General features: G+C 34.4%; 1 protein-coding gene across 1 annotated transcript; it reads left to right on the top strand.

Moving 5' to 3' along the window:
* Positions 1-11,274: 11,274 nt before the first annotated feature.
* On the top strand, positions 11,275-11,862 carry LOC143607035 (uncharacterized). The gene is made up of 2 exons (XM_077082622.1): positions 11,275-11,396; positions 11,451-11,862. Exons 1-2 carry the CDS (start codon positions 11,275-11,277, stop codon positions 11,860-11,862), a joined length of 534 nt encoding a protein of 177 aa, XP_076938737.1.
* The last annotated feature ends 2,890 nt before the right edge of the window (positions 11,863-14,752 follow it).

Below are 14,752 nucleotides of genomic sequence, written 5' to 3'. Positions count from 1 at the left end.
GTTGTGGATGATGAGGAAACGTTGGGTGATGATGATGTGTTACCTATTGAGGAGATTGAAAAAATAGGAGAACAGATTGTGATTGATAGTGAGATAGAGGAAGGTGAGATTGTGGATGACAGTGTAGAACATGATATTCCAGACGTTGACAGAGTGAATGTGAGTCAAGATATGGATGTGTCTGATGAGTCTGAGTGGGAAGAACAGCCGAGATGGAAAGAAGGCTACGCTCAATGGTTTGTGAAGACAAAGAAACCAGCAGTTTCTACAATGTTCAAAATAAGTTACAATATCAAATGGTATGCTGAGTCGAAAAAGGGTATTATTTGCTGGCTGTATGATGAGCAGTTGAAGTTATTTGTGATTAAAACGCTTTGATGGGATTCAGTATTTTAAGAAGATGTTGAGATCTCTCAATACCTTGCCTGAATACGAGGTGAAGGATTTGGCTAAATTGGGTTTGATTAATAGGAGTGATGACAATATGGCCAGAATAATTGGGAAGATTGTGTGGAAAGAAAGTGTGAAAGAGAAGAAGTTTGAGCTGTTAAAGCCTCAGAAAGGGAGGCTAGTTGAAGATAAGGAAAGAGGAATGCGAGCTGATGGCAAACCTTGGATGGTGATGAAATATAAGCCAGTTCGGTGTTTAAAAGAAGTGCCGATGAAGATAATGCCCAAGGATGTCTTAAAGAATCTCAAGTGGTGGTATGTTGATAGCCAAATAGCTGAAGCGGTTATGGAAGATGAAGATGAACAGGAAAGTCTGAGAGTGTATGATCTCATGCACTTGGTAAATTTGTCTTAAGCTGACTTGCAGGTGCTCAACGATAAGAAGATATTCTATATTCCTGCATGGAAAGATGAAGGCAAGAAGTACCAGAGGGTGGTCTCTGTTTGTGTTAGACAGGGCGTTCATGCTTGAAGACGGGTGACACGAGATTTTTGGGATTACGACACGAGAATGAAAATAGAGATATGAAGCTACTGCCAAGGGGGAGTTTGTTGGTGCATAATGTCAGTAGTTCAGTATCTTGTGTTTTGTATGTGTCTGTAATCGTGTTAGATTGTTTGTTTTGGTTTTCAATATTGTGTCACACAAGTTCGCTTGGGATGTAGGCGAACTTGGAGACAAGCAAAGTTGTGACAACTTCGCCTAGTCTGATAGGCGAAGTTGTCGAGGATTATATATCCTCACTTCGGCCTTGTTTTGTTTAAGTTTTTCCAGAACGTGTGTTAGTGATCTTTGATATCACGTGTTGAAGTGTTGCAATACAATCGTGTTTATTAGTATTGTAACGTGTGTTTGTGTTTCGGTTTAGCGTATTATATATCTTACTCTCGTATGGTATTACGTGGGGATTCCGCACCCTCGTGTTATGAGATACTCCTGTGTAGATCCGGCTGGGAACCTACACCATGTTTTTCCCCGAAAACAAGTATAGGAAAATGTTGTGTTTTCAATCCAGCAAACAAGTAAGGAAATTGTTTTATGTTTTCAATCCAGTAAACAAGTATACAAAAATAGTTATGTTTTCAATCCAATCCAGAAAACAATGAGAAGTGTTTTGTGTTTTCAATCCATAAAACAAGTATACGAAAATAGTTTTGTGTTTTTCAATCCAGAAAACAAAGGAAATGCATGAACTCGCCTGGTTACGTGTGTAACAGATTTTCCTCAAAACCAAAGGGACGCACTTGACTTGCTAACTGTTTCCTAGTATAAGTGTTAAGTTATGAGAGTGTGTGCAACAACACATGACTCTAAGACCCACATATGGACTCACACAAACTTGACCCGATGACTCGTTGGTGATAATAAGTAATTTCAAACGTACCAAAAAGTCATAACATGTATCCACAAATGATATCATGGCAAAGTAACCAAATATTCATCATACAACTTAACTTATGATCATTTAGTTCACGAGACAAATTCTAGCATATACAAACTGATTTTTAACTATTCAAAACATAAAGATAAATTATATAAAATTTATCACAATAGAATATACGAATTAGGTTTCTCAAACAATTTTTTTGTTATATTTTTTATCATGTATACAAAGCTCACAATAATTAAATTATTGTAGATAGGTACAAACTGTTTAGCAGATTACACAACAAAATGTATTGACTTGAATAAGCCAAACTACTAATCCAAATCAAGAAAGGTGAATTAGGTTAGAATACTAACTAAAAATTTGATGTTCCAGAAGTGGAAGCAACCAATTTGAACTTTCCAAGAAAGAGTTATGATGTTGGGAAGACAGACCATATCCCAATTCCCCGTATCAGCTTTGACACGCGTTTTTGTAAAATCATAAAAACTATTCATAACTCGTCCAATAATTACAAAATTTAGCCTTCTAGAAGCTAGACTCAAAGTAGAACTTCATGGAATCAAGAATCGGTCATAAAAAATCAATTATCATCAAGTTACAGACCAATCAATCAACGAGAATGAATCGGTCAGCAAACTATTGTCATCAAAACTCAAACCCTAACATGTTTATGACATCTCTAGGGTTCTAACTCATCAATTAGCATCATAATCATCAAAAATACAGAAATTTGTACATTTAAGGTTTATCAATAACTCATCAAAATAATAAAACTAAATGAAATAAAAGATTAATCTTACTTGTTATGCATGTAGAATTGATGGATGATCAAGAAACACCGTCAATTGCATTTAGTTGTCTTGATTAAAGATGATGAAGGTTGGGTTCGGGTTTCACGATCGTAAGAAAGGGAGAGGGAAGAGAGATCAGTTGGTTAGGAGAGAATTAGGGTTTAGGTTGTTTTATTTAATATTAAATTAATATAATTTACAAGAATGGTCCTTGTTGAAACAATTATTGACTTAAACGAACTTTTTAACAACGCACCGGGTTATATCGAAACGTTATATCAAAACGTTATGAAATACTTCATAAAAGCCTAAAACGTAGAAGTTACGCACAATTGATCGAAATTTCACACAACAAGATACGAACTAAGCACATAATCATTTAACATGTAATTTTACATAGATAATATTATAAACACATACTTGATGTATTACTTTTACATAATAACATAAAGCAGGTTAAGGGAGCATAATGTACTAAATCACGTAACACAAAAAGTCATCTTGCATATAATAATTATATCCAAATTATTTAAGCATACCTAATTCAACATTAATCACCAATGCATATTGACAAACTCATGTGGATGACTCGTATAAATGTTATGCATGACGTGTAAGATAATGACGTTTGGGTTAATGGAGCTAACATGAGAATGCATGGTGTCACACATGCCAATGACTCAACAAGATATAAACATCGGGCACGATAAAAGGCTTTTGTAAACATGTATGCAAAGTTGTAATTAGTGTGGACCCTTCAATAGTGATAAGTTTCCGGTCACAACATTCACCAATGAAATGCATTCAGATGCCAATGTGTTTTGTCTTTGAGTGTTGGACCAAGTTTTAACAATGCAAACGATTGCCTCATTAGCACACTTAATGGGGGTGTTAAAGAAATTCAAACCGTAATGCAGCAGCTGATGCTAGATCCATATGACTTGTGAACAGCAAGTAGAGGCATCAATGTATTCTGCTCCAGTAGTGGAGGTGGACATGGTGACCTGTTTCTTGCATTGCCAGGAGATCAACATATCTCCTAGGAATTGACATCAACCCGATGTTGACTTTTGATCAAGATTGTATCCCCATAATCACTATCGGTGTAAGAGTGCAGTACTAGAGGGCAGTCTTTGGTATACCAAAGACCAAAGCAAGGCTTTCCCTTTAAATACTGAAAGATACGCTTTACAGCAATCAGGTGGGATTCTTTTGGATTACATTGATATCTGGCACACTGACAGATAGGGAACACTGACAGACAGGGAACTTGATGTCCGGCCTGCTGGCAGTGAGATACATCAGAGAGCCGATCATGGATCGATAGAGATGTTGATCAACTGGAATTTATGATGAATCTGGAGCTAGCACGCTAGCACAGGTCTAGTAGCAATCAGAGTGAGGAAATGAGTGGAATCCTTGAAACTAAATTTTTAGAAAATGTCACGAACGTATTTTTGTTGATGTATTAAAATCCCGTCCGCCTTTTATTCAACTTGAAGACCCAGAAAGAAAGTCATCTCCCCAGTGAACTCATATCAAACCGGTTTTGCGTGACCTCAGAAAACTCTCTACAATGTTTATTAGATTTAGATCTAAAGATAATGTTGTCAACTTACACTTGGACCAGAATCTAGAATCTGATCATCCTTCACCTTCTTGATAAAGAGAGTTTGATCGATAACGCCTCTTCTATAGCCATTCTTTAACAGATGTTCTGCTAGTGTAGCATACCAAGAATGAGGTGTCTGGTGAAGGCCATAAAGAGCTTTATCAAGAAGGTAAACATAATTTGGATGACCAGGATCTTCAAAACATGGTGGTTGCTTGACATAGATCTCTTTTTTTACCTTTCCATACAAGAAAGCGGTCTTCACATCCATTTGATAGACTTTGAAATTCATGTATGAAACATATGCAAGAAAGAGACGAATTGCCTCAAGCCTAGCAACATGTGCATAAGTTTTATTGTAATCAAGACCTTCATGTTGAGAGAAACCTTGAACAACCAATCTTGCTTTCTTTCTTTCTAATAATCACCCCTTTATCATCTTTTTTGTTCCTGAATACACACTTCCTCCCAATAGGTCTCTTGTTCTCAGGCATCTTGACTAGCTCCAAACGTGAAGCATCTTGAACTGCAACAATATTTCTTTCATAGCTTCAACCCACGAGTTTTCCTTCAGGGCAACTCTGTAGTCCTTCAGTTCGACCAGTGAAATAAAACAAGCAAAAAGACATCTGTTAATGTTACTAGATTTGCTCCTTTTTAGATGCCAGTAGATGGAGAACCAATGATGTTCTCAGTGGGATGGCTTCAATGGATGGGCAGTTGAGGAATGTCATCAACAATAGTGACAATAGTGACAGCCTCTTCTTGAAGGTTGACCGACATAGTCTCTACAAGATGAAAATTGTGGGGAGAATTGATGAGGACGTAGTGGCTGATTGAATCGAATCAGATTGATCCACAAGATGTTCTTGAACAATTTGTTCATCCCAGATATTTTGACTATATGGAACAACGATTGCATTGATGGGAGTTGATGCATTATTTTTAGAATCACCAATGGCATGTTCTTCATTGGTAGCATCAACTTAAATTATTTCTTCTTGAGAGGGAGGTGTGGCAACGGATTCTACCACACTAGAAGCTGCTTGAAGATTTGCCATAGGTTCAATCTGTGGTTGTTCCATATTGTCGGAAGACTAAAATGAGTCATCTGAATCAGTGTCAGATACGTCTTCTACTTCAACCATATCAGTTGAATCAGTATTGTTAACAACTTGATTATTCTTTGTTAAGGGATAGGGTGGTGGTGTAGCAAGTGGTACTATTCTGTTGGAAGGCTCAGCAGGTAGATTCTCTTCAGACAAACTGTTGATAAGGGATTGCATCAACAAAGGCTCAGGTAGAGAAGATGGAACTTGAGTGTTTGCAGGTGGTGGAGTATACATGCCATGAAACTGTATGAACAAGTAGTTATAGTCAAACAACCAGTCGGGTCCCGTGTGATCATCAGTGGTGTTAAGTTCTTGCCAGTCAACATTGAATGACTCCAGGATCAGCTTGGTCTTCTTGTTGATGACACGATAAGCGATTTTGTTAGCAGCATAACCAACAAAGTAACACTCATATTCCTTCTCAAAAAATTTTGGATCAGGCTGAGCATCGGTACGAAGTAGGGTGCATGGATATCCAAAAGCTCTGAAGTGGTTGACTTACGACATAGTTTTGTAGTAGACCTCAAATGGAGTCTTCTTCAAGCGTTTGTTGATGATCACACAGTTTTGAATGAAGCAAGCAGCGTTGATTTCTTCACCCCAAAGAATAAAGGAAGGTTGGAATCTAACAACATAGTTCTAGCAGCTTCAATCAGTATTCGATTACGGCATTCAGCTACTCCATTTTGTTGCGGAGTATATGGTGCACTGAAGTGGCGGTCTATTCCATTTAAACTGCATAAGTCAACGACTATTCGGTTGCAAAACTCTGTTCGTGTCGCTTCTTATACACTTTACCTTCTTTTCTTTTATGTCTGCCTCTCCACCAGTGTAATGAACTTGATCAAAAACTGTGGGTTTCATCCTTTGCCCTAAAAGGAAAGTCCAACTAAAATGAGAATAATCATCGGTAATCACAAGACAATGGGCTTTTCGGCCGATTGCCAAAGGATGAATACGACCGAATAAATCCATATGTAACATCTAAATAATGGAATCTATGAAGTTAATCGTCTTCGGCTTGTGAGGGAACTTATGTTGCTTGCATTTAGAGCAGGAACTACATTTTTCAATGTAAAAGAAAGTTTCAGGCAATCCCCTCACATGCTCACCTTTGAATAGTTTATTTAATTTTTTTACACTAATTTCTTATATATTATTATAAAACGATTACTTAGATATTTAAATTTTTAAAGTTTACGTGGCCAAGATGTCTATTCCATAGAAATGAGTTTGTTCTCCGAGGACTTAGATATTAGGCATGAAGCGGTCTTACGTGAGTAAGAGCTATTCATATCTAATATATAAGCATCATTGTGCTTTGGAGTACGCATGCATCAAGATCATTTTTGGTACTTTGAAACCTGGTTTAAGAATCAAACATTCATTTTCAGTGAATAATGTGGAGTACGGTCAATCACATATTTGTGAGACACTTAGCAGATTGTGATTCAATTGCTCCACCAAATTGACGTCATCAAACGTCAGGATCCCATTTGACACTCTCCCTTGTTTTTTGATGTTACCTCCCATGTGTCCAACGAAAGAAATGTGTCCACCATTAAACGGTTTAACATCGAATAGTAAGGACTCGTCTCTGGTCATGTGTCGGGTGCAGCCACTGTCTAGGTACAAAATACTATTGACAGACCTTCCTAACTGGCCCTACACGTATTAGCAAACTAATTACACATGGTTCCCGAGACTTAATTGTCTCGGGAAGGTCGACCACAAAATCACCATCTTTTATTTTTCGTGTCATCAATTATGAAGTTTTGGGATGTGTCAAAATTAGAAGAGAAGTCCTTAGGAATCCATGCACGTGCAGGTTTCCTGGTTTTGGAAAATTTTTTGGACTGTCTTCTTCTTGGTTTTAAAACAAAATCCTCATATTCTCAATCTTTAAATTCCTTTTCTGGTTTCTTTTTGGTGAGTTGTTTGACTTCTCAGTCTTGGAACTCCTTTTTACTCTTTCCTTTTTGGTTTTACAAAAAGGTGGTTTATTGTTTTTCTTATTCTTGGATTTTACATCCATTTCAATTGCGGAACTGTCAGATTGATCATTTCTTGTTCTTGGGCTTGGTGTAGCCCTGGAACGGAATTGATTAAATTGATTGTTCATTTCTCGTTGGTTTCTATGCCAGTTCTTTCAACGTCTTGCAAGGTGAGATGGTTTCCCACAAACATAACAAGCCTTTTTCTATTATCCATATAGAACTCGTCAGAACTTTGATACATTGGTTGTGATGAATAAGGTGATGCTTGGAAAGGAGCAAATAAGTTATCTGATCTATAACCCCGATCGTAAAAAACATTTGGTTAGAATGAATTTATATAATCTTATTGATGACACCCATAGTAGCTTTTATCAAAATGATTGTATAGTTTAGGATGATAAAATTGATTTGTTGATTGATAAAAGTTGTTTTTTTGTGGTGGTACATATTTATTTGAGGTACTTGGTTTTTCATTTTCAAAACAATTTTCTTTAACTTTATCACCCTCTACTTTACAATCACTTGATGAAAAACTAGGTATGTTTGTCTCAACAGACACCTTTTCTTGCACATTTTTATTTTTAAAAATCTCACCAAAAACAGTTTCATAATCACTATCTGAAGTGGAAACATCGTTTTCATTCACATCATTAAGAGAAGTGCTAACATCAACACTCTCACTAATTATATATTAAATGTTATAAAAGAAAAACAAAATCTGAGCGTCGGAATCTTGGAATCAAGTCATGAACGCCGGAATTGAGTTTGAAATTGGTCGGGGACACCACTTCTTAAGCTAGCCGGCATTTTATAATTGGTTTACAAATGAGGCGGCGGAATACCAAACACGGTGTGTAAGAACACCAAATGACATTTTCAATGTGTGTGGTTTGCTTTGATTCTATTTGTATTTTAAAAAAATTTTCTTTGCCTGTTTTAGGTTAGTTTTCTTTTTTTCGTCATTTCATCTAATAACTTAACACCATTAGTTTTTTTTTTTTAAATTTCACCTATATGCCACTCATATGATTGGTATCCTTGTAATTTGAATTCCCTCTTTTTTTTTATTTAATATTAACATTAGTTTATCCTTACTACAATAGCTTTGTTTTATCTATATTGTTTACAACAAAACCCTAACATATGTTTAAGACACTCATCTTGTAAATTTTGTCCCTCTTCTCGCATGCCAAAATGAATTTTAGGCTGCATTTTTTAGCACTTTGGCTAGGCCGGTAAACAAACCGAATGAACATAAACAATTCCATGATCGTATTAGTTCATTTAACTTAAAACGATCACGAACAATTAATCAAGCAAATAATTTGTAAGTTTTTCTAGTTTGTTTGCATGTTTAGAAGTTAGGAGTGTGAGTATGTTTAGTGTATGTCTAGTTTGAGTACCATTAGTATGGTTGATTTTAGAATAAATAGATATGCTATGGGTTTCTTAAATTGTATATAAATAATAAAAACACAAAGAGTCGGTCTTGATTGAGATAAAATTTTGTGTTCATGTTCTTAGGTTTGTCCTAATTTCCAACAATGAAATTATGAAGCTTTTTTATTTTTGCAAAAAGTTCATTTGTAACACCTTGGATAAAGCGGAAACGCATGAGTGTGAAGTATAGATTGCTCAAAACACATGTGACACTATTAAGGGACAATATTATCATTAATTAATTTAAAAGTCCGGTGCTCAAGTTTGTAACAAGAAATACAAAGGAAAATACAAGAACAATTTAACAACTTTTCCATTTATTAAAATACCCTAAGTTCTAATGTCTTTGCCATTTCATCCTCTAATAAGTGTACATTTAGGATACATATAGAATCAAGTCATATAATTGAATAGTTGATGAGTTCACACAAATTTTGATATAAATACGTAGAAATCATACAATTCCATGAAACTTAGTGTATTAATAGCGCAAGCAATGTGTTTTGCAGTTGGTAACAACCAATGTACTCGGATCGGGGTTCCTTTTCCACTCATAACATCGAGGTCCTGAGTGCAGGGGGGTGTATGATCATACTTAATGTGGAAACCATGAGCATGTAAGCAAATAAACACACAAGTCCATGATAAGGAATTGTAGTTTGAATATACAAAGCAAAGTAAAACTAAGTATATTAGTAGAATATGTATGCTACCCCAAAAGTAAAAGCGTAAAAAGGGGTGTGAGAAACTCACATTTGAGATTGAGAAAACTTAAAATAATAACCAAAAGCGAGTTAACAAACCGAGGCGATCAAATCTCACAAACTATGAATTGTAACGAAGATACAAAATCAAGGACTAGCTACTGGGATTATAAAGTTAATTAACTTGGGTTTTAGATATTTTGCACTATTTTTATATATATATTATTATTTAATGACATTTGATATTATAATATTATTTTAAGCTTTAAGGGAATTTTAACGGTTTATTATTATCTTAGTATTATTCAAATTACAAAATTAATACTAAGTTTAAAATATAATTACGAAATTTTGAGTGTTAATGATATATTTAATTTTAAAAACTGATATGTTAACGTCTTGTAAAGATTAACGAACGACAAATTAATGTTTATTGTTTTACGAGTTTAAACGAGCGCTTTCGGGTTTGAAAATTAACGAATGTTACAGTATTCACAACTTTTAGAAATTTCTCCCTGAAATTAAAATAATATAAAATGTTAAAGGAAAACATCTAGTACATGTAGTTAAAAGTTTAAACATCTTTTATATATACATTTTAAGTCCCATTTTGTATTTTAGTCTTTTGTATTTGTTTTTGGTTAAACGATTATGTATGATAGCTACTCGGTTTATGTTTCTTTGTATGTTTGGACCCGAGGCCATGTATGTTAAAGCCCATTGCGCCAAAATAATGAATAGAATATGCATGAGTACGCACACTATAAATAGTGTGTGCATCTCATGCAAACTAACCTTTTGTCATATCTTTTATATTATCCATAGTTTAAACTCTCTCTTCTCTCTTTCCTCTCTCTACCCTCATGGTAATAAACTAAACCAAACAAGATACGAAATCTCGTCCTCACTAGTGATTTCCGCTAGCTAGTGTAGAGGTTGATCCAAGTAGACTAGTATTTTGTTGTTTGATCCGTCCAAGGGACCTACAACTACAATTGGTATTAGAGCTTTTGGGTTCTATAAGTTGTAGATCTTGGATCACAACCTCAGTTTTTGGTCTTGTTTGTGTTGAAGACATAGTGGGTTAGGGGTTCAATTAAATAAAGATAAAGTGTTCAAAAGTTCTTAACTTTGTGTGTTCAAGCCTTGAGTTAAAGTTTGTGTGTTAAAGTTTCAAGGGTCAAGTATTAAAGAGGTTAAATCTTCAAGATTTGGTGTTTAAAAGTTGTTAAAATATAGTTAATACTTACATCCATAAAGTGTCAAAAGTGATTGACGTGACAACCTTAAAAGGAAATCTTATAAAAGGTGACAGAAAGTACACACTATACTTTTTCCACAAGTACAGTATAATCGAATTGGAAAGATTGTATTCGAATCGAATCTCTAATCGAATGGAGTGTGATTTGCAATCTAATCGAGTTAAAAACTGATCGAATCGAGTTTGCTCCAATCTAATAGAATCCAAAAGTAATCTAATTGAATTACAGACGTAATCGAATCGAGTCTAGATTTAATTCTAATCAAATCAAAACCTAAGCGAATCGAATCATCATTCAATTAGATTAGACCATTCGATTAGACTAAAATCTTATTCGATTGGATACGTCTGTTTTAGATAAGTGCTTCATTTGATTACTTTATACCTGTTCATTTTCAAAGAAGTTGTTCTCCATTTGATTACTTTGCATTCGATTACATTGCATTCGATTACTTTATACTTGTGTTTTAAACAGATGCAGTTTGTGCTTGTGTTTGATCTTGATTTGTTTAAGCAATGGCTAATCCAAATGAAGAAGTTAGAAATGAAGCCTTAAGAAGTTACATGATTTATGAGAATGAGGTCGGAACTGCAAATAAGCCTCCAAAGATAATGACTTGGGACAATGACTTTGAAGTGTTCAAATAGCGGTTTAAGAATTACATTAGAATTCTTGATTATAATTTTATTAGACCCTTTGAGCAAGGTCCATACACTCCCATGACTACTACTTCTATTGGCCCCGTTCCTAAACCCGTAACTTCTTATAATGATAACAATAGAAATATGTTTAGTGATGTTCACAAAGCATTTGGTGTTGTTAGTGTTTGCCTCTCACGTGAAATTGCTCAAACCTTGAGAGATTATACCACTGCTAAGGCCCTTTGGGATGCCTTAGTTAGTATGTCTAAGGGAAACTTTGAGATGAGGAATAGCAGGAAAGGAATGTTCAACGGTGAGTTCAACATGTTCAATTATGTGCAAGGAGAATCGATCACTAGACTCATTCATAGATTTGAAACGTTAGTTACCAAAATCAAGAGTGCTGGAATTGAATATGATCAGATCAGTGACAATTTGCTTAACTCACTTTCTTATACCTGAAATAGTAGTGTAATCACAATCTAAGAGAACAACAAATCTTCAAATTACCCCTCTAGCTGATTTGACTTCAATTATCAAGTAATTTGAGATGGATGACAAGCTGAGAATGGGTAATCATATTAGTTCTCTCAATCAAGCTGGAATTGAATATTACCAGATTGAGAACAATGACAAGTTGCTTAAATCACTTTCTTATACCTGGAATAGCAGTGTAATCACAATCAAGAGAACAACAAATCTTCAAATTACCCTTCTAGCTGATTTGACTTCTGATTTGACTTCAATTATCAAGTCATTTGAGATGGATGACAAACTGAGAACGGGTAATCATATTAGTTCTCTCAATCAAGCTGGGATATCTACTAGATCAGGAATCAACACTGCATTACTAAGCCAAGCACACCCCACTATTCACACTTCTAATTCCGCATTCAAGACAACCGCTACACCTCAAGCAACATCAAGTTCAAGCTCATTTCAAGATGTCGTTGACAAAGCCGTTGCTCAAGTTCTAAAAGCCCATGGGATCAAGAAACCTGCAAGCAGTCAAACTCATTCTTCTCCTCAAACCATTTCAGTTGATGACTCCAATGTGGTATTGTTCCATGCCTTTATGGCAAGCCATAAGGTGTCGTTACAAGGAAAGTTTCTCCCTAATTCCTCTATGCAAGAAGACATTCCCGAGATCAACATAAAGGATTTCAAGAAAATGGACATCAAATACCAGATGGCCATGGCTGTTCACCGAGCATCAAACTTCATGAAAAGTTTCTCCCTAATTCAATTATGTTGCATTTGAGTCAAATGCAATTTTGCTGAACGTAAAGGTTGCATTAGATTATCTAATGCAACCTTTTTAATAAAAAGTTGCAAAAGCTTACAAAAATTGCAACCTTTTTATTAATAAGTTGCAAATTTTTATAAAAGTTGCAACCTTTTTATTGAAACACAAATGCAACCTTTTTATTTTAAAAAGTTTCATATATATGTGATTGTTACTTTTTTTTCATAACATTTTAGTTTTATACTTATGTACTTGTATTTTGTAATCATAGTTTAATTTATTAAAAAATATATCATTTTATTGTTAACTACTGGATCTAAAAGCTAGAATGACAAAATTTAATGCAGACTTAAGAATTTTTTCTTTATTATATATTAAATCTAAACATTTATTATTTATTTAGTTAATATATCGGTTAAACAAATATTAGTTAAATTATAACAATATTAAATTTGTAAAAATAAATGAGGATATTAAAATTTTAATACCACAAGTTTCCACCAATTTAGTTCCCGCTCCCTCCGAGGCAATGTTTTGAATTCCCCACACCCAATTAACTTCCTCCACTAACCATAATCACCTCACATACTTCTCCCATAATCCAATCCATCAGTGTGCGCTGCCTTCTCCCCTTCATTGCAAATACGATCTCATGATCCACAACCGTGGTGGAAACCTTCGTCTTCGCCACTTACTCGTCTCTATACGTAAAGGTTTAGTTTAGTCACTATAGTTTTTGATTGAAATTAGTTGTATAACTTGATTCAAGATATTGATTTTAGTTTAGTCACTATAGTTTTCGATTTTAGTTGTTCTAGTTGAAATTTGAACTGAATGAACTTGAAAGTTTAGGGACCAAACGAATTATAAGACACCATTTCCAGAATCAGCTTCGCTACACTATCCAACAACCTCCTCGTCTCTTCATGGGATACTGTAAGTAACGATTTTTATTCCAAATTGTATGTTTCTTCTACATACTTAATGACTATTGAATTATGAAATAATGTGAACAAAATCTTAGATTGTATGATGAGGATGTTTCTAAGCTGGCTTTGGAAGTTTCTGTGTTAGTGGTGCTTGTGGATTGTTGCTTTCAAGTTTCAAAGAAAGGTTGGAAGTTTTTCTGGAAGTGGTTCTTATGGATTGCTGCTTTCAAAAAAAGGTAGGTGCATTTAGTATCGTTTCTCTTTGTTTCATACTGTTTTCAGGTTTACATTGTTTAATTAAATTGATTTGACAAATTAATTTTCATGCTCAAAATTGAGAATTAACGTGTTCTTGGAATCTGATTTTTTATTTAAGCAATACTCATTGATTGATCTAATTTTGAAGGTATAAATTTGATTTATGGAATTATTCAAAGCGAGCCCTGAAGTTGAAAAAACATACTCGTTTAAAATGCAAAAAGAAGTTGGAGGAATATCAAAGGAAAAAAGTTGAGCAAGAAGCTATGTTGATAGATCTTCACAATCAGCGAATAAACATTGAAGCTTGGATTTGATGTTTTATGGAAAAACTATCTACTAGATTACTTCAAGATCTTAGAGATTAGTAGGAGATTTTTCTTACATTTTATAATTGTAATTGGCAACTTTATTTGATTAAGTTATCTTTTATTAGACATGTTACATTACGATATACTATTATCATTTATATTTCTAATAATGATAATAATAATTCTAGTTCTTCAAACAATGAGCAACATAGTTGCATTTGCTTGTAAAAAAGGTTGCATTAATTGTAACTAAAATTATAAAAAGTGTTGCATTTTATGTAAAAAAGAGGTTGCATTTTATCAACTAAAAATATAATAATGGTTGCATTAGAGCGTAGCAAAGGTTGCGTTTGTGTGTTAAAAAGTTGCAATAGCATGTCAAAAAGGTTGCATCGAAAAAAAGTTGCATTTGAATACTAAATGCAACAATTTAAAAAATAGTTGCATTAGTTTAGAAAAAGGTTGTGTTAGGTCTAATGCAACTTCACCTAATGCAGCCTTTGACAAAAGGTTGCATTAGGCCTGATGTAACCTTTCCAAGGCTTAATGCAACTTTTTATCAGGTTGCAATAGCTTCATTTTCTTTTAGTGTTTTTTTTGAAGATTTG

The sequence above is a fragment of the Bidens hawaiensis genome, unplaced genomic scaffold (assembly GCF_021521415.1).
Source record: "Bidens hawaiensis isolate Kalapana, Puna unplaced genomic scaffold, B.hawaiensis_p1.1 tig00079088_1, whole genome shotgun sequence".
NCBI lineage: Eukaryota > Viridiplantae > Streptophyta > Magnoliopsida > Asterales > Asteraceae > Bidens > Bidens hawaiensis.
This window is presented reverse-complemented; position numbering and strand designations above follow the sequence as displayed.